The sequence below is a fragment of the Ammospiza nelsoni genome, chromosome 3, assembly GCF_027579445.1.
Source record: "Ammospiza nelsoni isolate bAmmNel1 chromosome 3, bAmmNel1.pri, whole genome shotgun sequence".
Taxonomy (NCBI): domain Eukaryota; kingdom Metazoa; phylum Chordata; class Aves; order Passeriformes; family Passerellidae; genus Ammospiza; species Ammospiza nelsoni.
In genome coordinates, this window is record NC_080635.1 from 46,041,241 (window position 1) to 46,068,123 (window position 26,883).

The 26,883-nt window shown below is 33.9% G+C and overlaps 1 protein-coding gene across 3 annotated transcripts in view; it reads left to right on the top strand.

Annotated features, from left to right (window-relative positions):
* The window catches only part of RYR2 (ryanodine receptor 2), a 379,644-nt gene that overhangs the window by 323,356 nt on the left and 29,405 nt on the right, over positions 1 to 26,883 (top strand). For 2 of the 3 annotated variants that reach the window (XM_059468881.1, XM_059468882.1), the window contains exons 78-87: positions 62 to 113; positions 247 to 300; positions 7,934 to 8,033; positions 8,924 to 9,003; positions 10,908 to 10,984; positions 12,359 to 12,432; positions 20,401 to 20,481; positions 21,466 to 21,554; positions 22,947 to 23,075; positions 23,730 to 23,834. In XM_059468881.1, the coding sequence (XP_059324864.1) occupies positions 62 to 113; positions 247 to 300; positions 7,934 to 8,033; positions 8,924 to 9,003; positions 10,908 to 10,984; positions 12,359 to 12,432; positions 20,401 to 20,481; positions 21,466 to 21,554; positions 22,947 to 23,075; positions 23,730 to 23,834 (841 nt within the window). Of the gene's footprint in view, positions 1 to 61; positions 114 to 246; positions 301 to 1,930; positions 1,955 to 6,778; positions 6,836 to 7,933; positions 8,034 to 8,923; positions 9,004 to 10,907; positions 10,985 to 12,358; positions 12,433 to 20,400; positions 20,482 to 21,465; positions 21,555 to 22,946; positions 23,076 to 23,729; positions 23,835 to 26,883 lie in introns of all 3 variants that reach the window. The other variant, XM_059468880.1, reaches the window with a different exon arrangement.

The following is a 26,883-nucleotide window of genomic DNA, read 5'->3' on the forward strand; positions in this document are numbered from 1 at the left end:
GCACTTCAGTTTTACTGTAATTAATCTTTCTCATTTTACCTTTCCTCTGTCTGTTAACCAGCAAACTAGAAGAAGATTTCCTGTATATGGCTTATGCTGACATTATGGCAAAGGTAACTTGTTTGATACCTATTGCTTATTTTGTGTTTTAATGAAGTTAGTTTAGAAGATCAAGATAATTAATTTGTAAAGTGTTACCTGTAAATTTTGAGTTATCAGCAATGTTTTCTTTCTACATGGTATCAGAGCTGCCATGATGAAGAAGATGATGATGGTGAAGAAGAAGTGAAGAGTTTTGAAGTAAGAATATACTTGCTTTGTTTTTCATGTCATGTTAGACATTATTTCATAGCTTCCAGCTGACATTTATGTTTTTTGGTTCATGGCTTACTGCAGCTTATTATGCCAGTGAACTGCATGTCACAAGCTGGATATGGCAGGTATAAGTCCCCAGATTAATATTAGTGAAATAAAAACATGCACAGTATTACATAAGATTAAATAGAGAATAATTGAGTAGATCTAAATTTATCTCATTTAACTTTAACTTTTTTAGTTAGGTATTACAGATAGTAACTTAGTCTAAAAGTCTGATAATAACAGACTTAATCTTTTAAATTATTCTGTCCTACCATTAGTTTGGATTTTTAAAATACCATAATACTACTTTTTGCAGTAGTCATTTACATTCAGTACCTACAATTCATACAGTAGTTTTATGTTCACGTATATGTTAGTACTTCTTAATAAAATGTGATGAACTTCTGTTCATTGGTACTGCTAAGAATTTTTGCTTGTGTTGACAACAGGAGCTCTATATTTATTACTGTTTAATGTTGATTTTTTAGTGATCATCACTGTTTAAGGATATACACATGAGTTAATTACAAGTGTAAGAGTTGAGTCTTTGTCCTGTGTTTGCTCTGGGATCTGTCTCTCTTTTTCCATTAATAAAATGGCATTTGCATGAAATTTTTCTCTTCTGAGGGGCACTGAGGGAATTAGCTCTTTAATATTTTTAATATTTTAATGTGTTTTGGCATCTTACAATTCTGACATTAAAAGGTGTCTCTTGTGTCTTTCAAATCAATTACTATTTACTTTTCATATCTCTACTAAAACAAAGAAACATGAAATAAATACTTCTATTATTTTTTTTAAATTCTAAATATAAGGATTGATTTGCTGTAAAACTATCTGTGCTGTTCTGATTATTGAGGAGTGGTTTGGGTAATTTTTACTTTTATTCCATTTTTTTATGGACATAGAATGTTCTGTATGTTTTCTACATGATGCTGCATGATATAACACTGAATTATTTAAGTACATATTCCCTATTTGACTATATAAAGAAATCAGAAGGAATATAAATACTAAATTCTTTTCAATCACTCAGAAGTCCAGTTGAGTTGCAAGTAATATGCTCAAAATATAAAGTTTTGTTTCTTGGTAAATATCTCATTATGAGCCCAGATTTCAGCATGTTTTTTTGAATTTTCTTTCTTTTGCCCTGGGAATGCAGTATATGACATACCACTGACAAAGACTATTCATTCCTATAGGGTCTTAGCAGTTAGCCTCTACATGCTTGTTAGATATCAAAACTCTCATGCTTATAGATATGAAAATTTTTAAATAGGAAGTCATTGAGGTGTATGAAAAATCTATCAGTAAGAAATTTGTTAGTGCTCCTTACCTAAATTGTAATGGGTTCTTTGTTTAGCATTCAATTTTTTGTCTTGAGAGAAGATCCTACTCATCTGTTTCTCTTTATTATTTTTCTTGTAGCTGTGAAACTTATGTTTAAATAATGTATTTATATGGTCAAAAGAAAAATTTGTGTATGTATTTGGTCAGTCACCTACAGAAAAAAAATTTGGACTTCTTTTTCTTATTACTATTTCGCTTCTTGTCCTTGCCCTTCCTTAAGGTGACAGGATCACAACGCAGCAAGGTAAAACAAAAAAAAAATATGTGTGTATTTGTCTGGGTCTAATTTTGTGATTTTTCAGGCCCAACATCTTGGATAAGTTCAACTAAAGGGTCTTGATATAATTTTTAACATTTCAGTTTCAGCATGACATCTCTACCAAGCCCTTTTTGTGCACAAGCTCTTTAAAGATTTCAGGAATTATTTATGCAGAATATGCCGTGTAAAATTGTGATACTGTTTTGGGGAAAACAGAGTGTTGTTTGGCTTGTTCATGTTGTTTTGCTGTTCATGCCTTTTGTGCATCAGTTATGTTTCTGGGTTTAACTTAATTTGAATTAGTAAAACAACTTATGTGGTTATTAAGGGAAAGTAGTTGAACTTTTCTTCTGTATCTTAGCAGAGATGTGTTTCTGATGTAGTGGTAGAATTCTGTTTCCAATATTTGTCACAGAGAGAGCATCAATCATAGTCCATGTCTGATTTAGATCCTTTGGAACTGAGTTCTCAGCCTTCAGCATTATAGTATTTGACAGAAACTCCTTAGATACTCCTTACCTTAAATGATTCCTACTTCTATGTTTTTTCTAAGAACATAGAGGCAATAGCTCTGAAACTTCATTGTTAATTGTTTTATTGGCTCTGTTTCTTGCTCAGCCTTTTGTGTGTTATCAAGAAAGCCTCGCCATTTGTTTCTGAAAGTTGTCCCATGGCTATGTAGCTGACTATTTGCCTGCTTCATGCAGATCAAAGTCTCAGTTCCCACTGTTGACTCAGGCCACTTGTTGGTGGTGCTGCAAGGCTGATATTCTGGGAGAAGGTATGGTGTGTGGAGTAGCTAGTTTTTGGTTCTGAGAGGGTTAAATACAGTTATTTGTTCTGTGGTTAATGACAGCTAGAGTAAGTAAAGATTATTTGCATGAGATTTGAAATTCACAGATTTAGCTAATGGCCTGACTTCAGTCAGTAACTTCAAATTTCATTTCCTATGGCAATTGTAACCTTCTCCATGGAAAGGAGCAAGGAGATTTTGGTATTTTGTTTGCTAGCCTTCTATTAACATTGACATCACAAAAGAAAGAGGTTCCCCGGCATCTGTGGGGAGAGATGATGTATTTCAGGATCAACTTTACTCTTACACCTCCAAAAATTTGCACAGGTCTGTTCCATATGGCTTCATATGATAAAGGCATTATTCTCGAAGATGAATGTGCTCACAAAAATTTATTTAAAAGGTATTGTAATTATTTTGAACAAAGTGCATATCAAAAACCCCAAAGGAAATATATAAGGAATCAAATAATATAATTTCTTCTTTTTTCATTCCAACAATTCAGCTATTCAAATACTACATATCTATCACTCTGCTTACCTCGTTATCACTAAATCTTATATGCTCCATAACATTTTTTTTCTTGCTGACTGTGAAGTATTTTAAAAGGGAACAAAAGCACAACAAGAAATAACCCTTGCTTTCTTCATACATGGCATCAATCAGTTGTGCAGATGTGAAAGTGTACATACCAGATGCGTGTGTCTTTGTTTGTGTATTTGTGTGTTTCTTTCTGTCTGGTAATCAAACATCAATGTTGAAGGCAGTTCTTTTATTCTATCCTGTGTATCCATGTGAAAAGTGTGACTGTTCAGTTTGTTTGGGGATAAAAGTCTATTGCTCCTCTAGACTTTAAAAATGTGTGGTGTTTGAAGTCTTGGATTCTTTTGCATTCAGAGCAAGAGAGATATTTGGGCAAGCTTAGAATGTGATAAAAATGCCAAGTGTCTTTTATTGACAATTCTGTTGCTCATATCTCATGCAGGGTAGTCTTATTTTAGTACAATTAATTTAAATTGGGTTAATAGTGTGAACGGTAGATGTGACAACAATGTTCTCTGTATGTCAGTATGTTCCTGTCAACATTTACCTGCTAGTATTTGCTTTGAGTTGTTACAGATGTCTTTGCCCCGTCCCCTTTGTCTCAAAGTTAACTTTTTGTCTTGTTGAACAGATGCTCAATTGAGCAACCTGTAAAGTTGGTGTCACTGTCTCCTTTGATTCCATCTGATAAGAAATTCTTTTAAATCTGTTTCACTAGCTAAATGCAAATAATTTTCTGCATTTGAGTCACTCCTACATATTAATGTGCACTAAATACTTGTAGGATGGAAACTCAAAGAAGGAATCAAAATTTAGCTCTTATTTTGAAACTCATTTGTATTAAATGGATTCAAATTGACTCTTCACAGGAAGAAAAGAAATGGAGGAAATAGAGCTTCCTATGTCAGTTCTTTTCATTCCTGTTACTGGTAGCAACTTTTTTAGTAGACTTCTTTACTCACAAATTTTTTGACAAAATGATACATTGTGCTGTCACTTTCCTCAGACAAAAATTTTCATGTTTCTTTTCATACAAATAATGCAACCTCATAAAGGTCCAGCCCTTTGAAGGTGATTACCTGTATCTCCTACTATTACAAATCCTGAATAAACCACTGAGTGTCCATATACGACAAATTTACAAAAAGTAACTATTTATTCTGTTAATTAAGATCAGACTCCATATTCAATTTATCAGTTCTAAGAAGGTAAACATTCAAATAACTATGCAAAAATGTGTTTTTCATCAGTTTTCTCTACATGTAATGGATTGTATGGAACCTAATATATGGTTTCACTCCTACACTACAGAATACGTTATTTATTAATACAATAGTTTGGGTTGGAAATGACCTTTAAAGGTCCTTGAGTCCAAACCCCTCACAACAAGTGGTGATACTTCAATGATGAACTCCAAAAGAGGGATTTAGAAAAAAATAATATTTTTTATAGAGCAGAAACCAACATATATTGAACTTAAAGGATTGAAATGTTTATAAATATGTATCTATAAAAAGGTACAGAAGTATTATGCATGAGTACTTGATATTTTAATTACATAGCTTATACTTATGCATGCCTGAAATTGAAATGAACAGATGTTTTGACAGTGTAAGTCCTGCCTAATAGGATTTGTTTTCTAGACTAAGCAGAAGTCTTGAAAAAATATGAAGACAATTCAAAGGCGAAGCATTCATCTTCTAATAGCTGAGTTGAAAGCAATTTCTGTTCTTTACATATTTTCTTATTTTCTTAAGCTTAAGTTCATGATTTCATATTAAAAAGAAAAAAAGCTCTGTAAAAGTAGGATCTTATGCCAGTGGTCTGTATTTTGGAGCTTAGTGGTGGCAGCAAACAAACCTCTCCATATGTCCTAGCTCAAAGGGACACTACAATAATCAGTCTCTGTATGAATTACAAGAAGGTTTAAGAATTTCAGTTGTCAGTTAAAGTTTCTCTTTAGTTTTAGCAAGTTTGTTGTCTACAAATTCAAATTAAAAATTGTGGTTTTGCCTGATTTATTTTGGCGTATGATTGCTCATAATGATTTAAACCCCAAAAACCTGAAAGAAGTAGAAAATATTTGGGCCTATACTTTCAAAGAATATGATTCAGATGTTTCCTTGCTTTGGTAGAATGCTGGAAAAAGTCCAGAGAGACTATGAGACCACATGTATGTACATTTATAAGTGGTCAGCTTTTTCTTATATGAGTGGAAATCATCCAAGATGAAATAGATTTGTTCCTCATTGAGGATTGGGGTTTGGGGTTTGTTTCTTCTGTGTTTTCTTTGGTTGGTTGGTTGTTTTTCCTTTTTGTTTTTTTTTTTGTTTTTTTTAATTCTGTTCAGTTATTTTAAATGTTTCATTTAGTGAAGTATTTTTGCTATTGTTGTAATGGCTTGGTGAATGACAGAAAGCTCAAATCATTGGCTAATTACTTTGGTCGTTTCTTGACTTCAACTGGCAAGCAAGTGGATAAAGTGCAAAAATCTGAAACTGGTAGCACAGATAACAGTGTAAACAGTAAGCACCTCTTAGAGAAATGGTGATAACCTTATTCATTTAGTATGCATTGTAGGCAATGGGTGGCCCTCTTCATGTAAATTCTGCCATCACATATATATTTATATATATGTGTTGAGTTGGCAGGGAGAAAGCAACAGTGAAAATGCATTGTGAAGCTGAAGAAGGAACCATGATCTTTATGGGTTATCATCAAAGAATGGTTGCTTCTAAGAGAAATGCCTGTGGTGTTTTTGTTGGTGAATTGGTTTGGTGTTTGTTTTCTTTTTTGGTCTGTTTTGTTACTAATATACTACACATCTTGATTTCCATGGGAAATGCCACTTTTCTCATGCTAAGCTGTTTGGCAATGCCTCTTTCTACTGTTCTTATATACTGCCATTGCAAGAAGTTAGTCTGTAGATTATGCAGATTCATCCTCACTGTAAGCATTCTTATAAATCTTTGATATTCTTATAAAAAATGTTGCACAATGAAAGTAGTATAGATGGTGTTAGGCTTGTGAATAGTAAATTTTGCAATGAAAGAAAGATGAAAAGGTGTTGGGTCTAAAACTAAAAGTATCTAGAAATAGGAAATAATTTTTAAGAAAAGAAAGGCTGATCAACTTTCAGAGGCTTCTGAAGCAAATGAAAATATTTTATTGTAGCCATACTGAACCTTTGATGTCATGATTTTCTGGTAGTTTGTGTGTATGTGGTGTGTGTGTGCGTGTGAGTGTATGTTTCTGTTTTGTTTTTGTTGAACTCCCAGGAAGAGGTTTAAACATGAAGGCAAAACTTTTAAACCCTAGCATGGCTAAATACAAAGCAACGCTGCCATTTTTTTTTCCTTTTTGTGCCTCCATCTAGATCCGTCACATAATTTAAAGCAAAAAGAAAGATACAATTTAACCACAGGAGAGCTAATAGTGTGAAAAAAAAACCCTGATGAATTTTGTTTCCGCAGCACGATATTATCAAAGATTTAAGAAACAAATTTGCCAGCCTCGGCGAGAACTCTCTGGTAACAGCATAAATGTCTGTGTTGGTTTGCTTTTGAGTTAAAGGTTTCTTTTTCATTCATTTGAACATATTTCTCTTTTTTACCTCTTCTTTTTTAATTTATTACTCATATCCTCTATTTAGCAAGCCTTCATTTTTTAAACCTCTTCCATCTTCCAATGTATTTTTTCTGTAACTTGGATGGAAAGTTTATGGCAGCAAAGCTGTCATTCTGGCTACTTCTGCTGCAGCTGTTCCTGCTTCTAGGTCATACATGTTTTGGGCGTTGTGTTTTTGGACATGATACTAACTAATTGTGTCATGTTCCTTTTGAGTAAGCTTTTTACCACGCCATCTGATGGACTCACTGTCATAGGGCTCTATGCAACTTCCATTTTGCAACTTATACTGCTTAGTCATCCTCAATTCTCCAGCAAACTTCAATTAACCTGATGAAAGTTGAAACTCTTCTGGAATTAACTGTGCCTTTATGTTTGCTCTTTATGCTCGTTATGTTTTCAGTAGTAGTTTAAATTACAAAAAAAGAAACTTCACCATTGCTCAAGCAACGCCATGCAGTATTGTTTGTTGCCGCTAGAGAATACAAAATATAAAAGCACAGTGTATTCTATCAAATATTCTGTAAGTAGGAGTGCAATCTATATTGTAATATAATGATATGTTTTGAAAAAAATTCTGAGATGTTTCTTTTACTCTGGTATTCAGCAACAACTTACTACTCAAGAGTCACATACTGAGCAGTATGAAGTTATGGTCACACTATAGAAGATTATTAAGAGTATGAACTGTTGCACAAAAACACAGCACAAAAGTGCAAGTTTGATACATGCAGTATATATCATGAGCATGGGCTTTGAACTAACCTAATGATTCACAATTGAGATGACTCTTTCCAGATAAACTGCTAAAAGCATATCAAAGAAAAATACCAAGTGGAGATTATTACTTGAACCTGTTAATTATTTGTCCAATAGCCTTGTATGTATTAAAATGGCTCATGATGTTGCCATAGAGCCCATATACTAAGACAAAACCAAGAACCTTTGGAGGATTGATAGTAACTCAAATCTCATGTTAAATGACCGGAATTTTTATTCAGGAAAAAGAAATGGAAAAGCAAAAACTTCTGTATCAACAAGCCAGACTGCATGATCGAGGTGCTGCTGAGATGGTTCTGCAGACAATCAGTGCAAGTAAAGGTAAGGTTTTGGTGTGTAGATTAAATTTTAAACCTTATTTCTAATGAACTTTGAAGTGATTTTATGTTTTATTTGGCACAACATGCATATGTTTGGCTCTAAGATTTGCTTTCAAAATTAACTTGAAATTTCAAAATTTTTGACAGCTAATCCAGAAAAGTATAATGAATAATTTTAATGAGATTATTGTTTCTCTTGTAGTTGCAATTAATTTTTCTAGTGCTAATTTTAAGGATGTGTGAATTACTTCATAGCTTTAGCAGCACTGAATGACAAAATGGCCCTTAAATTCTGGAATGTGTACAGTTCTGAAGTAGGTGTGGACTTAAGTTCTTTTGTTATTTCCCATTCGTCAAATAACTGCTTTATTGGTGTACTTTGATAAAACATTTCAAAAGTTTAAATTATGATTTTTTTCCCCATAGAAACCATCTTATTCTAAGGTTTTATGATTTCACTTTTTTTCTTTTGTGATTTGTTTCCACAATAGTGATGTTTTAAAAACTCCTGATTATAAATTTTGTTTACTGTAATTAAATGCTTGGGTCACTGTCATTTTCTGAATAAACCAGAAGGAAACATCCAGATTTTCATGCAGAGGGGACATATTGGTAATTTTGAAAGCCAGCTTATCATTGTGAGCCCACCCTTAAATCAACTGTTTGATGCTCTAGTGATTGAAACATGGCTTATATTCCCTGAACTTAGTTATTCCTGCCTTATATTTTGCTTCTTCTGTGTACTTTATATGCATTACACTATGTCTGTAGGCACTCATGAAGAAATTAAGGAAAAATAGGTCAGTTTTACAATTCATTTAATGGATAAAATAATAATACAACATTATTATTTTTAATATGATCCAAAAATATATTTTATAATATTTTAAGGTGAGATGGGGCCAATGGTTGCAGCAACCCTAAAGCTAGGAATTGCAATCCTAAATGGAGGAAATTCTACTGTTCAGCAGGTAAGATACTAGTTTGTTCTACCTTTCTAGCCAGTATAGGTCTCTATACCATGGTCATTATTGCTGTAGTAGTCACTGTCACATACTGTTTATCCTCTTACTCCTGTTTGCAGAACAAAATCGTATACAAAAGTACCCTGCTTGATGGGTATTTATTATTTGTTTACAAGGCTAAAAGGTTTGTTTTGCACTTCAGTTGAAAGGCAGAAATTTTATGTTATATCATTTACTTCTGTAGGAATTCTTAGGGAAGGAAGGCTTTCTTGGGAGATTGTCATTGTCCTATAGCCTGAAGAGCAAAATTGCTGACCCCAGTCTTCACTAACTTCACAACTTCAGAAGTCCTTAGCTTATGCAATGAGACTCTTGCTGATAAAAGCAGAGAAAATCCTGAATAACTAATCCATTGTAAGATATTTGGTTCCCAGTGGACAAGTCTGGTATGTTAAAAGAATCCTGCAGTGCTGTAGAGGCTGATATAGGGTATGTTCAGGGTTCTGTACTAACTGAAGATTCCTATGTTGAGAAGGGTGTATACCTGCCATTACTAAATTATTGCAGTATAGTTTACAGAACACAGACAACTGGGAGCAATTAAGGTCCCAAGTGAAGCTGCTGAATGCAACCAAAATAATGTTCTTTTCAGGGGGTGTCATTGCTAGGAATTGACATGAAAGACTACAAGTAGTGTAGAAATTATTTGCTTGAGCCACTGCCAGTTCTTTGTGATGTCATGATATTAAATTGGAAAATCGTAAAATTTCTAATCCTACAATCTGTTTTTAAAAATCATTTGATGAAGACTTAATGAATCAAAATGCAGGGAACAATAAGTATTTTTAGATTGGTAGGAATGCTACTACTCAAAATTACATTCTTAAAACATCAAAGCATCAATTGTACAGTTAGAATTCTTGTTTTTTTTAGTTCCCTCATTTATACATGCTTCTTCTGGTGTTATGCTCAACATTCCAATTTCCCTTTAGATCCTAAGATCAGCTTTTTAGTCTTCCTTGAGAATAATGGTATGGGTGGGGGGAGAGGAACAGTAATGGTTTTTAAAAGTTATTATTATCATCCTCCTCTGGAGTTCTTTGCTTTGATTGGTATAATGTTGTTGATTGGGGTATTCTTTTTCTGTAATCTTGAGTCTACTTGGGTTAACACTGATATGTTTTGGTAACGCTGTCTGCCTACGTGCTGCCCATTTTGGAGGTTACTTATCATCCACTTTTCCTATTATTTTTGCAAAAATAGTTTTACTTCATTCACAACATGAATTCTTGTAGCTTTCCTATGAAGATTGACCTTTAGCATTCTGGGTTTTCTTACAATGGAGAGCTCTGGTATCATCCTATCTTTTTGCTCAACAATGCATTGCATTCTAGAATCACAGTTCACTCAGTAAATTCTTGGTATCACAATCTGTTTTCAGATAGTTATTCCACATTATAGTAAAGCTAAAAAAATTTAAAATATGCTCAAATTAATGCTAACATACTATTACAGCTAAAATAATTTAAAATAAACTGAGATTAAGAAAAACCTTTTCTGGTGTTGAAACAATAGTGTCAACATAAATTTTTAGCCTAGTAGTAGCAAAACTGCATTTGTATTAAACTCTAAATTCTTCTGGCTGTGTTGACTTTAGTTACTATCTTCATTTTCCATGCTTTAGGAAGGCATAACCAAGATGTATGACCTTTTCTGTAAAGTACATAAGCATTAAATGTTGCTTTTGGTTTTGATATCTGTATTTTTCTCTTCAAGGGTCTTTAATATTAGAGATATTTCCAAACACCAACATCACTAATAGTATTGAATACATATAGTCTTAAGTTACCTAGGTTGTTATTATAATAGGAATATTAACTCTCTGTGTAAATTATTTGTGCTTGCTGCAGAAAATGCTTGACTACCTCAAGGATAAAAAGGATGTGGGGTTCTTTCAGAGCCTTGCTGGTCTTATGCAGTCCTGTAGGTAAGAAAGCATCAACTTGAAAAATTTATTATTTTGCATGGATGTTTTGTTCTATGGAATTTATAGTTCTGGAATGATCCTCTACATAGTTGTTGCAAACAGCACTAGGGGTTTATAAGGAGCTAGATTTGGGTTAAAGGACAGGATGATGCTCGTGGGGGAAAAATATTGGTGATATGGATCTGCTTTGTAAGAAAGCTCTTTCCAAAAATATTTACAGAATTTGAGTCTACCTGAGATACGGCAGAAAACAACTCCAGAGTTAGGAGCATTCCTCAGAGGCAGATACTTAACTCTGGAGCCATCCAGTAGTCCTGCAGAGATCAGGTTAATGATCAATTATAAGTAAGCACAAAAGGTATTGGGAAACTCCGGGTTTGTTAGAATTAGTCATAAGACTTCTTAGAAGTCAGAAAAAGTAAGGAAATATCTGATTTCATATTAAATTAATGAATTTTAATAAATTGAGGTGATACTATGACATTTTTGTTCATTCAGGTTTATTTATTTATATTAATTCTATATATAAATGTATGTGTTTAAATGTTTTATACATAATTTCTAAGAATAAACTATATCAGTAAATGATGTATTAGTGAACATAAAACATAGGACTAAAAGGGGCTCCCTGGATCAGGTGATTCAGTCTTATATCCAGGGTATCACATTTGTATTCTTTTTTCTTAATTATGTATTCTTTTTTCTTAATGCTGTCTGTGGCCAAGTTTCATTTTGAAATCAGTGAGCAGTGAGGTTTCTTGCCAGCAGAGGTTCTGTCATAGTTCTGTGTTAATCTAACTTTTATAACCATTTTTGCTTATGAACAAAAGTTATCCCTGGCCAGCTGTCATGCAAAGCCCTGAAAGGCAGAATCTCACAGGTTCACAAATGAGATGTGTGAGGTATCGTCCTTCCTTGAATCTGGTTAGTTGAATACATATTCCCTTTTGGCAGCTTCAGTTTTTCAGAATGTGGAAGGAGAGAAACACTGAATGGAACTAATAATGACAGTTTCGTAATGGAGCTTGCTGCTTGGTATGAATTGGGTTGTAATACAATAGTCAATAACTTGGCTTCCTTATAGCACCTAAAAAGGAGTATGTGTATCCTAAATGCATACATTCTCCTTTGTTTTGGTCAGTCATACAGAGCTGAATTCTGTGGTCACATTCAGGGCAAAAGCAGGTTCAGCCTGTTTAGCTGAGATTTGTAGTCTCCTAACAGACACATATATCAAGCCACAGAGATGTATCTTTTTCAGACTAGTATGCTTGTAAACTTCAATGAAATCACACATCCTTTTTAACTTCCACAAAATTAAATATTGCATTTATTTAATTAATCACAGGACAAATGTAATTTTTCTCACCGCAGTGTCCTTGACCTAAATGCATTTGAACGTCAGAACAAAGCAGAAGGCCTTGGCATGGTGACTGAAGAGGGATCAGGTACTATTGATTCAACAGAAATTATCCATGACCTTTTTGAAGTTTTGCAGAATCAAGCTGAATTTGAAAGGACCCAGGGGAGGTTTAAGTTAGGCATAAGGAACAGGTTCTTCACCCAGAGAGTGTTTGGGCACTGGAGCAGGCTCTCCGGGGAAGGGGTCACAGCCCCAGCCTGGCAGAGTTCAAGCAGTGTTTGTCTGGACAGTGCTCAGGCACGTGGTGTGACTCTTAGGGTGTCCCATGTGGGGCTAGGATTTAGAATTTGAAGATGCTTATGGGTCTCTTCCAATTCAAGATAGTCTGTGATTCCATGAACCTTGTAAATATGTATCTAGAGGCTGAAGCTAAAACAGGTTTCCTAAAAGTGATTTATGTTTAATTTACATACCTAAGCTATTCCTTATCAACAGTAAATCATTAGCATGTGTTGAGTTTCCAAATGATCTCAGAGGACTGTTTCTCATCATTTTGAAGAAGTGAAGACATTACATGTAAAATTGAAAACATATTCCAGTTACGAACACCAGTGTTTATGCATGTAAAACATTTCAGAAGTCCCCATCCAGTTTCAGCATAGAATGAAATTAAAAATTCCCACCTGATTTCTTGAACTGAAAACCACACCACTTACTTAAGCCATAAATTAAATATAAGAGGTTGATGGAAATCTATCTGCTCTTTGGGAAAAAGTCTGGGAAAACTTTTTCTTTGAAATTTTTTTTTCTATTTGTCATTGGGGAAATATTGCAAAATTTTCACTCTACTTTTGACTTTGAACCAATTTGGCTTTCTATCCTTGGTGTTGTTACTTTGCTTGTCAATTTCTTTCTTCTACTACTCCTTTACTGTGATTGTCTGAGTACATTAAGTTCGTTCTTGCGTGCTTAATAGAACTACCAAACCACATTTTCTTCCCTTATCTTCAGAATTTTTTACAGTGCATTTTTATGTTTAAATCCTACAGTGACCTAACCTTTTAACATGTTTTTATCCTAAAAGCAAGGTAAAAAAGCTTGACTGTATAATCCCTATTGCATTTGAGGGATCATAATTCATACCAGCAACACTGCATATCTCATTGTCCCTTGTGCCTGTAGGTCTTTTATGCGGCCTATTTCTTTAATATTCAACTGCTTAAATAATGATTTTTCACTATTACATTTGCCTGAATGATTTCAAGGCCAGTCAAAAATTCTGCATCTCCGAAAGTGCTCTCACAGTTTAAATTATAGATTAAATCTTTCTAGACTTATATGAGTGATAAAAAAGCAAACCTATGCGGATAAAATTTGGTTACAAGATGGTAAATTGAGTGCTGGTACAGCTATCTGGCTTATAATTTTCAGCCATTACTCTCATGTTTTACTGAAGATTATTCTGCACAACCTATTGTTCTTTTGGACAACATTTCTACTAGTACATAGCTAAACCTATTCAAAATGTTGGATTCTGAAATGGACTCTCAAGATATTGGCTCATTGGCTTATTCTTTTTACCTCTGCCTCTGTTTCTAGAAATTACTGTTTTTGCATGCAAATATAAATAAGTCTTTAAATGCTGCATAATTGACTCTACTGATGTTAAGAGTATTTTTGTGCTTCCTCATTTGAGGGATTCTTTTTCATTTTCTGTTTATTTGATGTTTTTCTTTTAGTACAGAACTAATTTTGGCAAAACCAATACTAACTATATTTTGTATTTCCTAAAACAAATTCTCACCTTTTTTTCTTTTTTTCCTGTTTCTTTTTCTTTGAAATAATTGTCCTGTCCTCCCTTCCTCAGTCATCACCCATGAGCGTGGTAATTATTAAAAACAACTGCCTATTCCTTATTTTCCCTGCTCTTAGCTTTGTGTCAGTATTGTACAGCTCCTGAATTTCACTAGATTTTTCCCTGTAATACTGCTAACCTAGAGTGATTTTTCTGTTAATATTACAATTTTTCATCCTAAAATTCTTGGTTTACACGTCCAAACTTCCCATTTTGGTCTTCCTCTCTTTCTCAGGATTTGCACAGTGACTGACACAGTAGATGTAAGAGCAACAAGCTTTTTTATACTTTTCTTTCCTGTTCTTTTTTTATTTGTTTTCATTTTAGTGAGCCCAATATTTGCAATGGATGAATGTTAAAAGGAAAAAATAGTAATATATACATACAAAAAGCCTTGTGCTTTAGCCCTCCTGTAGCATTTTTGTTGTGTATTGAATGTGGCTTTACTGCTGCACTGGTTTGTGCAAGCACAGGAAATCAGTGGTGGATCCAGTGAGGATTTGAGGGTGGATAGTGAGGAGAGGACTTGCCACTGGCTAGGTTTATCTAATGCAGTCAGGAGTTGATACAAGAAAGAGGTGGTGCACTGCTCATTTAGAGCAAATCAATGCTGCTTACAGGTTTACTCTTCCTTATTCTGAAAGCTACTTGGTGTGTTATGGTTGCTGTACCTCAAAATTTCCTTACTTCAAGTAAAGGAAGAGCTTTGTAGGAGCAGTTGCCATGAGAGGTTCACCATGTGAAAAGAGAATTTAAAATACAAAATGTGTATACCAGTCAGCAGAAACAAAGAACTCCAACACAGCAGATGTCTTTTCATTAGCCAAATGTTAGGGAGGAGGATGATCTGGTGTTTTATTTGTTTTCTTAGTGGAAATTTTCTATTTGGCAGCTTAAGAAAATTCTACGCAATGATAAGGATAATATTTTTCATTTGTTTTCTTTGTTAGTGAGCAGTAGCAGTGTCAAAATACTGTAATCACTGCGTCAAAGATTACTTGGCACAAAGGGATAATATTTGCAAATACCATCTTTTCCTACATATTAATAGTCAGCAACTGAAAATTCAAGGCAAAAGAAAACCAAATCCAACCAAAAAATACTGTATTTTTCCCTTTCAAAGTTACATGATTGTTGATAATGTTACCTTGAAATAGCAATATTTTTTTTTTAATATTATGAAGCACGCCTTTTTCAGTTAATTGAAAAGTAGTTTGCATAAGAGCTGTAGAAGTACTGGTATTAATACCTGATAGCATTAAGAAAGCCAAGCCAGTGTGTCTGTGAGGGGACTCCTGTAGTGAACAGTTTCAAAGTGTCCTAGCTTTTATAGGATATCTGAGCTCTTATGTCTGCCATCCTGTGAATTACCATCTGTAAATACAACAAAGGAAGTACCAAAGATGAGAAAGATTTTCGCACTGGTTTTTATTAGTTTTGGGTTTTTTGAGAATGATGCTTAGTCTATGAATATTTAATTATTCCTCCATTTAAAATAATTTTATTGATTCCCAAGGAAATGATGGGATATAAAATGTGCATTTTAGCCTGTTTTTCATTTCATCTGAATTGGCTGCAGAAGCACATTCATGAGTAATTGTCATTGATTTTGCAACCTACAGCCCCAAATTATTATTCCCAAAGTAAAAGAAAAACTATTGAAACTTATGGGAATAAAGACAACCTTTCCTCATGTGCAGTTCTTGTTTCTGGTCCCATGCCAACATTAGCAATAGATAGAAAGCCCTTTATTTAGTCAACATGGATGTGAAATTTATTGCTCTATTCCAATTGTTTCTTTGTGCTGTCCACATCGTAAGTGCCTTGTCCTGATATTCCTCTGACTGGTACTACCTTCCCTTTCCAAACCCTGGAACCCCCACTGGTAACAACATTGATGGTTCTTTAGCAAATGTGTTTCTTACTTGTTTTTGTGGTGTACTCAATGTTGTTTCTTCTGTATGTATTTTGTTTTGATTGTTCTGTTTCCTTTTCCAAAAAGGGGGGTTCAAAATCAAAGACATGTAGAAATACTTACTATTTTGCAATGTTTTTTCATTTAACACTCATACTCCTTGCCATTTCACTGTGAGTCACAAAAATCTTGAAAGTGCAATGTTTTTCTCTTTTGGAGAGCATTGTTTTACTTCTATGAAGTATAAAACTTAAGATGTTTATTAAGTTTACACTTAAATTATTTTACTTATTTTCCCCCTTTTTCAGGGAAGCTCTTTTTTAATGTTCAATTTTTAAATTTTTTCTCATGTCTTTCCTTAATTTCTCTTTAAGTTCACAGAAGTCTTATTTTAATAAAATGCAATTTTAGAATGAGATAGTAATTCTTAAAGGACTTTTATCAATCTGAGAAGTACATGTGATATAATAACTAGCTGTACTGTGGGTTTTCACAGTACTATTTTCACAGGGCTATTTTCAGTCATTAATAATGTGGAACTAATAAATATGCTTTTGACCTTCACCAACCTTGTTACACTTAAAGTAGATGCTTAAATTCTATGTAGTCCACTGTAGCCTGTATTGAAGAGGTGTTTTCCACCTTCATAAAACTGTATTAGAATCAGTGTTTGCATATAAAAGGGTACATAAATAACTTCAGAGAATTTCACTCACTGAGGAAACAAGTGTATTTCTTACTTGAATTAGATTGTTGAGATGTCAAAGGCATTCACAATCCAACCCAGTACTGTCTGGATCTTGTGATAAGAATAAATTCACTTGTTTTATTATGGGGCAGATTTGATCTTAACAGGCATCATAAAAAAGTCCTGTTCATATTTGAAAGCTGTAAGTATTTTTTTATTTCTGTAATATGTACTATCAAACCCGTGTTTCTGAGTAGCGATAGAAGCCAGATCTTTTCCACTGGGGATTTAAAAATTAAAATCAAGAAAGAGGTAGAGAATCATTGAACTTTGACACATGCACTTTCAATGAAAAAAACCCCCATGTATTTCATTTTTCATTGACTTTTATTTTTGTTTCCTACACATGATACGTCTGTTCCTTTATGTCACAAACACAAACTGCCAATTTTGCAAAAGCTGCAGGCTTAAAGCCTTTGTGTGTACAGCCATACCATTTACCTACAGCATGAGCAATGGCAGCATTTTAACATCTGAGCAAATGTTTGCCGGAATATATCCAATATCAAACACAAATTAAAAATTAAAGAATGTTTTTTCATAACAACTTAAATAATTCTATATGTAGTGTGTATGTTTCTAAGTACATTCTTTGCAAATCTTTGTGTGAACTGGCATGAATTTGTGTGCACAGCAGCAAAAGTTGTTCTCCTGAATTTTATAGAAAGAATGGATCTCCGTTTCAGTTCTGTAGTTGCCGGTGAGGTACCACTTGTAGCCAGCAAGTACAATGTGAAAATGAAAATTCCTGACCATACCAACATTGGTTCTTGTCTGATTTTGATCAGATGTAAAAATTGCAAAAATGAAAATGTAAATCTTAGTGTGGCCAGGTGGTTTGAGATGGGCTTTTTTTGCTTCATTTTAAAATAGGTAAAAATGTTTTTAAAGTAACAGGCCTTTCAGCTTTTGTGCAAAGATGCACCTAACACCTTCTGATTTTTAAGAATTTTGCCGTAACTTGTGTTCAAGTTGTGATTCATTTACAGTGGAGCTGATTATAAGATCCTTCTAGGTCCTTCCAATAATAAGAATGTAATTTATTTAGTAAAAATTCCTGAAGTCCAGTAATTGTACTAAAATGCAGGATCTGTATGACATTTTACCTTGAGGCTTGTTTTGCTTCTTATTCTGGAATATCTTACTTGCTAAGAGAGCAAGAAATATAGTGGTCAAAAATATTAAGCTGTAACTTATTCTGTAGTCTTATTCCTACAAATGGCTTTGATTCAGTGGTGCCCTAATACACGAGAAATAGATGATTGGGCCTTTCATGGCCTTGATTTTTCCAAGCAAGTTTCCCAATGAGTTATTTTATAAAGTCATTGCCATCTCAGCAGTCAAGCTACAAGCATTATGTGTGTGATAGAGACTTCACCAAATATTTGGCTTTCTGTAATTCTTACTTTTTGCACCTAGTTCAACAAAGCATCTGACCCCACATGAAACTTTAGGTGTGACAGGAGTTCAGTTAAATTGAAAAGAAGAAAGTAACTAACCCAGAGAAATCTTCTCTACTGTGGCATTTGGCCACCAGCATATCAAACTCTCTTGCAGAACTGAACCTGCATGTAACATTGAATAATATTCTTCTAGGAGCCCAGCCCCCTCCTGCTTTTTGCCTTCTTGGGCCTATATTGCATGTATATGTTCATCAGCACTGACAGAAATAGTAATTTATTTTCCATTGTTTAATGAGCTGAAAGAGTTTTCAGTCTCCTGTGACTGAAAAACTCTGTGTCTGGTAGTTATATTTTCAGTGGAGAAAATGTCATGGAATGTCATTCAAAGTATTTGGCTCATTCTTAGAGAAAAAATTGGGTATTTTTCGTGACTGCCTGAGTTCATATTTGGAGTTAGGAGGAAAAGCATCTTATCTTTCCCTATGGTACAAGAAATTATGTTGACATATGCCTTAGGGATGTTTACCCTAAATACCAAAATTTGTCATGAGAGCAACAGAAGAGTGTGAAATTTTGTACTATAAAATATTCACATCAGTTTTCAAAATACTTTTGATTTCTATTTCTAGTGTACTGAAGATTCTTACTTTAAAATTCACAGTCTGTAGACTAATAAATCCATTAGCTTGAAATTATAATTGCTCATGACTTTATGTAAAGTTAAACTTCTGATCATGTCTATTTTTACTCCAAATTGCACTAAATGCTGTTTACATTTCAGCTAGCACGAAGAAAATTAACTTGATCATAGCCAAATCTAGCCCAAACAGTGATGATCTAATTATAATAACATAGTAATCTGTAAATGTGGATATTGTAATTAGAATTATCTACCAGTAGAACAGCATGGAAGTAATTGTTAATTTAACTAAGGTATCTTTTTTTTTTTTTTTTTTTTTTTTTTAATTTGAATGCCTTTACTCCCTTTTCTGGTCTCCTATTCACACGCTAAAGGTCCTCTCTTTGTAGAACCTAAATTACATCCCCTCAAAGAAAAAATCTTTCAAACTGTTTTGCAGTTTGCTTACATTTTTATGTCCCTCCTTTTTTTTCTTGTTTACAAATAGTGTTTGTTATATATTAAAATTATGTGTATTGTTAAATAGTAGAAGTTTTCGTGACTTCCACCTTTGCATACATAGTCAAAATACTTCCCCAATGTTCTATATGAGAATTTTCTGACTTTTGATAGATGGCCCTTGTTGCTTTAACACTTATAGTATTGTCCTTGTGTGTCATTTTATAAGCTGTTCTATGTTTTCCTCAGTTGTGATTGTTCTCCTGGGTGAATGGTTATTTCTCCTCTTCACATGTCCCTGTACAAATTTAACTGTATGTATTGATATACTTGAAATAATGATGGGTTAATTGAGGGCTTTTTAGTATACTGTTTCCTGTGGGGGAGAAAAATAGGCTTGAAGCTTTATTCATTTGGATATTAGTTGTTTACCAAGAAATTAACTGAAGGGCCTAATTCAGTAAAGCATTTTGGCACTTGGTCTTAATTCATTATATATATATTGCTTTATTTTGTCAAAGGAGATACTTCTACTTTGTGTCAGCAGCAGACTGATAATGAATCCTCAAATATTTCAGTCCAAATGGTTCTTGAGAATGCATATAGCTGTAAATTTCATGGGTTGTTTTAGAATATTTTAAAATCAAATAGTTTATTTGAGGACTTATTTTCATAACTGATTAATTCTCATTCTGTATTTTAAGTACCTTCTTTTGTGATGAATGGGAACGACATTGATCCAACCCTAACCTTTGTATGTGACACAGCCTCCATGCCCAGTGAAGTCAAACAAGAATGTAAATCAGGGATTATTTGTAAAATGTTGCCAAGCTCATGCTGCCATATTTATAAATCAAAAGTTAAGTTTTGTAATTGATTTTTTTTATAACCAAATAACTATCTGCCAAGCATAAGTCATAGATGCTTCAGATAGATTGGTGGTTATAAATTTTCTCTCTCCTTCCTCTTAATACTAATTATGGAGATTTTCTTCAGGGCTGTGAGGTGTTACTTGGCAGACTGTGATAACCTGCTTCCATTTGCCTTTCTACAGGAGAAAAGGTGATGCAGGATGATGAGTTCACCTGTGACCTCTTCCGCTTCCTCCAGTTGCTTTGTGAAGGACACAATTCAGGTTTGTGGGCAGGCAAGATCAAGGTGACAGTAACTGATGATAAAAGCTCTTAATTGATGGAGGTTTGGCAGCCTTCATAAAATATTATGAAAGGTGGAATCGCTGCTAGACCGTACATGAAGGGAAAATCTTTAAGTGGAATTAAGTTGCCAGTGTTTTTTAACAGCTTTGATTTTATAGATAAGATAATTGTTTCCAAAACAATGAGTTTTGGATCTTGACCTACTAGGAAAGTTAAATTTACATAGGAAAATGTATGTGGTTTGTAACTTCTAGACATGAAAAATTCAGAGGAAAGTGTAAGAGGAAGTTGTATTGATTGTCCTTTGGCATGTGTCTGCTTTCGAGTGCACACTGTTTCCCGCTAATGTCAGTTTGAATTGTATGTGAAGTTACAAGGCACACAATACCTTTCTTGAAGAAATGACATATCTTTTAAATATAAAAGAACACATTAAAAGTGCATAATTATTTTTTATCATTAAGTAAATTCCCGTGTATTCTCTCTCTCATTCTTCAGGAATGAAAAGAGAAAAAAGGGATATTTTTCCTTTTTAGGCATTAGACATATTTCTGACTTAGTTATCAGGATTTGTATAATTATTTGATTTTACTTAACAAAATATATCCTAAGTATAATTGCATTGATATTGATGTAGTTCTAGTCATAAATAGACTAAAGTAAGGCCAAGTTACAGATGAAATATATAGACAAGGTTCTGGCTTTAGAAGTTCTCTGGTATGTGATCTCTGTAATAAGATGTGAAAACTCTTACAATGATTTATTGACAAAAACAGACAAACAACCCAACTAAAAAAAAAAAAAAAAAAAAAAAAAAAAACAAAAAAAAACAAAGAAAGAGAAGAAAATCCAATCCATGTATCTAAGCTAAACTTTTCTAGACCATCGTAAGCCAGAATTAATTTTCAGAAGTGTTTCAAAACTTAAATAAATTTAAATTAAACTTCTATTTGAATTTTTAGATTTTCAGAATTACCTGAGAACTCAAACTGGTAACAACACAACTGTTAATATTATCATTTCTACTGTGGATTACTTATTGAGAGTTCAGGTAAGTAATTTATATATGAGTACATAGATGAAAATATTACTTACTTCTATACAAGTTTTATTAGAGGAACACATTTATTTGTCATCATGCTTATTCTGGTCCCTGTAGCCCAAGCTGATGAGAAAGGCTGAAATTCTGTAGTGATTGTAGTTCTTTAAGAATTGCTACTTTATTCAGGGAGAGTGAAAGGCAGCATACATGTGAAAGACTGGTTCCAGGCTTTATCCGCAGGAATGCGATGGAGGCTGTTAACCAAGGAGAGCAGCAGAAGATGGGGCCATGCTCAGTGGGTCCCTGAGCACAGGTGTTGACTGAAATTACCCTGTGAATGAGAAGTTTTTTGTATTGCTCAGTTTCAGCCAGCTGCTTTTTCATCCATATTTTGATTTAGGCTGAGCACTTGCCGCTCTGTAAATGAGTGCCCATGTGCTGGAGTGGAGTGAAGCATAAGAATAGCACATTTTCTAAGAAGGAGAAAAAAAAACTGCAGAAGGCAGTGTGTTAAAAACCCTTTCAGTAATCTATTTTTAACTATGTTTCAAATCCTTTTAAAATGAGAACATTTAGTTGTCACAAGATTGTAGAAATTAATGAAAAAAATCTACTTTGTATCCAGATTGCAGCATGTGAATGTGAAAACATTTTGTTATAAATGTTCAAAATTTTTACCTATATTTGTTTTCCTTCAGAAAATTACTGCACATGATAATATATTATGGCTTGGGGTTTTTTTCAGTATTTATCTAGTTAAGTTCCCTTTAGCCATTCATTTATTTGCTCTGAGAATTCCAGACATTGAAAATTCTTTTTCTTTATTTTTGTTTACAGTGCTGCTGTTATCAACATTGCTTTCTATCTTTTTGCACTCTGTAGAAGTTGTGAATGATTTTCATTCCATTGCTTACTTTGTTGAAAATTTAATAAGCTTGCCTTTGGGGAAGATGGAGAGAGGAATCATGCACACAAAGCAACATTTGCTCCCACTATTGACTAGGTGTCAAGCAGGCAGTATAAAGAGACATTGTTTAAAGAACAGCATGCAGCATGGCAGTACTACTGAGCACTCCCTTTCAGAATGCAGGTTGTTGTATTTCTAGGATCAGATACCAAGTCATCTAATTTTAATTTATTTTATTTTGAGGTTTGCTGTGGGGTATTTAAGTTATTTCTTTCCCTGTATTTGTTTTCCTATTGATTCCCTTGAGATGAAACTACAATCCTTGAAGTAGTACTTGGGAGTTGCTGGGTGGTTCGTTTAAAGCCTTTATAAACTAAATAAATTCTAGAACTAGAACTGTCTAACACTGTTTTTTCTTATATTGATGAATATCCAGTTGGAGCCAGTTTGGCCACAGAATCTCTTTATGCCTCTCACAACTGTTTTTTCTTTAGGAGTCCATCAGTGATTTCTATTGGTATTATTCTGGGAAGGATGTTATTGATGAACAAGGACAAAGAAATTTTTCCAAAGCCATCCAGGTCGCAAAACAAGTTTTCAATACTCTCACAGAGTATATCCAGGTAAATTAATTTCCTCAGAATGTTATGAACTTGAAAGGAAATTCCTCATACATTTAGCATGAAGATATAAAGTAGCTAGGTATGACATAGAAATATAATATAGATGCATTTATTCTTCAGCATTATTTTAGTGCATTTGTTTATATATGAAGCTAAAGAATGAAATATATGTCTATAACTGTCACTACTCTTTAGAATTTTCTTTAAGTGTTTTTTAGTGCTGTGCTCTACAATATGCTGGGGGGAAAATCAGGAAACTGATTCTCTAATCCCTTATGTGAATTTTGCTTTAACCTTCTCTAAGGTTTTTCCTAATTTACAAAACTACATAAAGAAGAAACAGCTTGAAGGTTTGTATCCCTTCAGCACTTATTGTTTGAAGCTGCAAACAGATACACTCTTTGGGGGTCTGAATTAGTATATTGAGACTTGGCTAAAACAGGCCAAGTTATTAGGAGTAATTATTAGGTTATTTTCTTACAGTCAGTGGTGTTATTAAATACATAATTCTAGATATGTTTAATATTTCATAGAAGTTTCTAAAGGACAACCCTAAACTATGCACTTATGTGTATGTCTTCCTCTTTTTGTTGAATTTCTTGCAAACAAACTTTGGTTTCCTTTTTTCTTTTTTTTGTGTTGCCTGAACAATAGGGGCCATGTACTGGTAATCAGCAAAGTCTGGCACACAGCAGGCTGTGGGATGCTGTAGTTGGTTTCCTTCATGTGTTTGCCCACATGCAGATGAAGCTCTCTCAGGTATCTTTTTAGTTTACTTTTTCCTTCATAAGTCACTAGCATTTTTGTAAAAGAGAAATAAACATTAATAAAAACAGTTGGTAGAAAAAAATAAAAGCCAGAGATGATAGAATACGATAAAATTGAGGGAGAAAATTTTAAAACTAGAACGGATGTGAATAGCAGACCTGTAATGGGATCACTGGCCACAGGTACAAAGCAGATTAGATCAAACCGCAAACAAAGTATATCACTGATATTCAAAAAGACCTCTCAGTTCTGTTCTTCTATACCAAAATTCTCTCAGTGTTTTCTGCAGTTTCCTTTTATGCAGGACCCATCATGTTCATTGATAGCTCCTGCGCTGAACCCTGATTCATCATTATTAAACCCTAGTTCAACACATGTCTGTAAACCTTTTTCATATAAACCTTTTTCACTCTCAGTAGAGAGTAGTCAGACCTTATAATGAGTGAATTTCTTTTGGATGTGAGTACTCATTTCATAAGCTGTAGAAAGAGTGAAGGGGACTGGAAGAGACACTTATTTAGAGTGTGAAAATGAAGTGCAAGGAGTCCTATCCTTAAGCAGTGCAATTTTCAACTTCTTAAATTTTAAAAGAATTACTCATTTTAATTGAATGCGCTGATTCTGATTTTTTGCATAATTTAATATGTTTAGAGAAAAATATCATAAGCTTGTACAAGTGTTATTTAGAAATACAGCTCTGAAGTCTCTGAGGTTTTACATTTCATTATTTGTCTCCAGAGGTGTCCATGTAAGTATTCTTTGCATAAATTGAAGTAGTCTTGATCGAATTATTTTTCTCCCTGCCCTTGGAACTTAATGGAGGAAAGTCGGCTGCTTGCTGACACTTGTGGACTTTGAGCTACAGGTACACTTCTCATTCTTTATGGCTACATAGAAATCTTCTTCCCACAAATGGCATCACAGTCAAACATGATTTTCAAGATAAATGCATTGAATTTCTCCTGAAGTGCATTTAAAAGTGCCTGTAGATACTGTTTTGGTTTTGAAACATCTTTGTTATTTAAAGAATTTTAAAATAGTCAGTGTTTGGGTAGGCCACGGTGAAGGCTATTGTACTTCTTCCTCTTCCACTAAAGCAAACTGGAAAGAGGTATTTAAGTAGTTACTGACAATAAGGCAGACACGTGGTAGCTATGTGTTGCTTATGAAATAAGATGTGGCTATTGGCAAGATTTGCTTTTACAGTAATGACAAGTTTATAGTCTCAGCTGTGCCCAGAATGGCTTCACAGCATCTTTGATTACAGAATCTAGAAAATAACGATACTCATCCTGCCTTTTCAAAGATAGCCCGGCAGCTGTGCACAACAGGTGTGTGCACTTACTCCAGGTGTTCTCTGGGATGACAGAAACACTCCCAAGTGTATAATTCCAAATGCATCACTATAAATAATGATGGTTTCTTTCTCTTGCTTGGAGTTCAAGCTTTTGGCTTTTGGAAGCTCTTTATAGGCTCTAGCAGGAAATACGAGAATAGTTACGGGCTCTTTTGTTCATTTATATTTATTACAAGAATATTTCAATGTGTTTTTCAGATTATGTTGAAATACCAGTTCTCAAAAGTGTTGAGTGTGGCTAATAAGGAGTTGCTGTATGGCTTTGGTCTGTAAGAGGGACCTGCCTAGGCTGAGTACTTGGTTTTTTTTCAATCATGAATTTCCAGAGCACTTTCGGAGAATATTTGAAGCAAGATTTTAACAGGAGCAAAATTAAATCACTCTTTTGTTTGGGTTTTGCAGTTTGGTTTTTTTTTCCTTTTTCTTTTTCTTTTTTTTTTTTTTTTTGCATTTGAATTCTCTATCTTGTACCAGGAAGGAACAATGTGATAATAGTAATACTTCTTAAGAATCTAAGGTAGAAAAAGAAAGTACAGTTTTCAATCCAAATGAACAAAGATAATCTGAGTTGTAAATAACTTTTGTAGTTTAAAATTTTGTAATGAAAACTTGCAGGGCAAATCAATTAAAAATCTTGTTATTTCCAAATTATGCAGTTTGCAATCCAAGATGCAAATTGTCATTGTTGATGGTGGAGTGGGTGCTTTAGACAATGTTTATTATAAAGTCTTTTTATTTGAGTCTGAAGAACAGAAAGAAAACCTTTTTTGTATTTTAAACTCCTTCACAGAAAGGGGTTTAAATGAAAGTAAACCCTTCCTTAGCTTCAGATTTTTTTAGCAGTTTAAATTTAAGGAATTACAGAGGTGTGATTAAATCAATGTCCTATGAGTTTTAATGATGATAAATTTATAAAAGATGAGTTAGTTATTAAGAAAATTGAACAGACAGATCTTAACCAGAATTACTTACTACACAGTATAAAAACTAAAACCACTGGTCAAATATAACACTAATTGTCAAAGCACACCATATGAAAGCAATTCTGCTAATGCAATTATATGCAAGCTAGTAGAAGAAATATTACATAAAGTTGAATGAATCTTATCGTACTCCATTTTGTGGTGTACTTCTTCCTCTTTCTCTCAATCCTTGTAAAGTAACTGTGGAGAGGTGTCCCAAATCCAAGGGAGAAATGCCATATACATCAAGTTTGTGGAAGAATCTAACTATGAAAGTGTCATGGAATTTTTATAGCAGAAAGAAGGCTGGCAGTCATAGGCCTCTAGGTCAGTTCAGCAGCTTATCTTTCAAGTCTGACTTCAAAGGGACAGGTGTGTGTTTAAAGATGGTAAGCCAGACCAGCCTTTTAGCATATTGAACACTAAGAAGCAGCACTATGGTAGCTCACCACAGATGGCTTACACTGCTTTATCTCCTGACTGGGTTCCAGGCCAAGCAGATAAGCTTTATCAAGGCAAAGCATCCTCCCACAGCCGTAAAGTACTTGAGGTTGTTGTACCACTCACTGAAGTCAGGCATTGCTCAAGTATTTGTTATCAATGGCATGATAGAACAGTGTATCACTGAGGAAGAAATTAAGTAGTTGAATAATTCTATCCAGACAGACTCCAGGCAAGTGATATAGTAAACTCGTTAAACCCAATGAGATAAGAAGTGGCT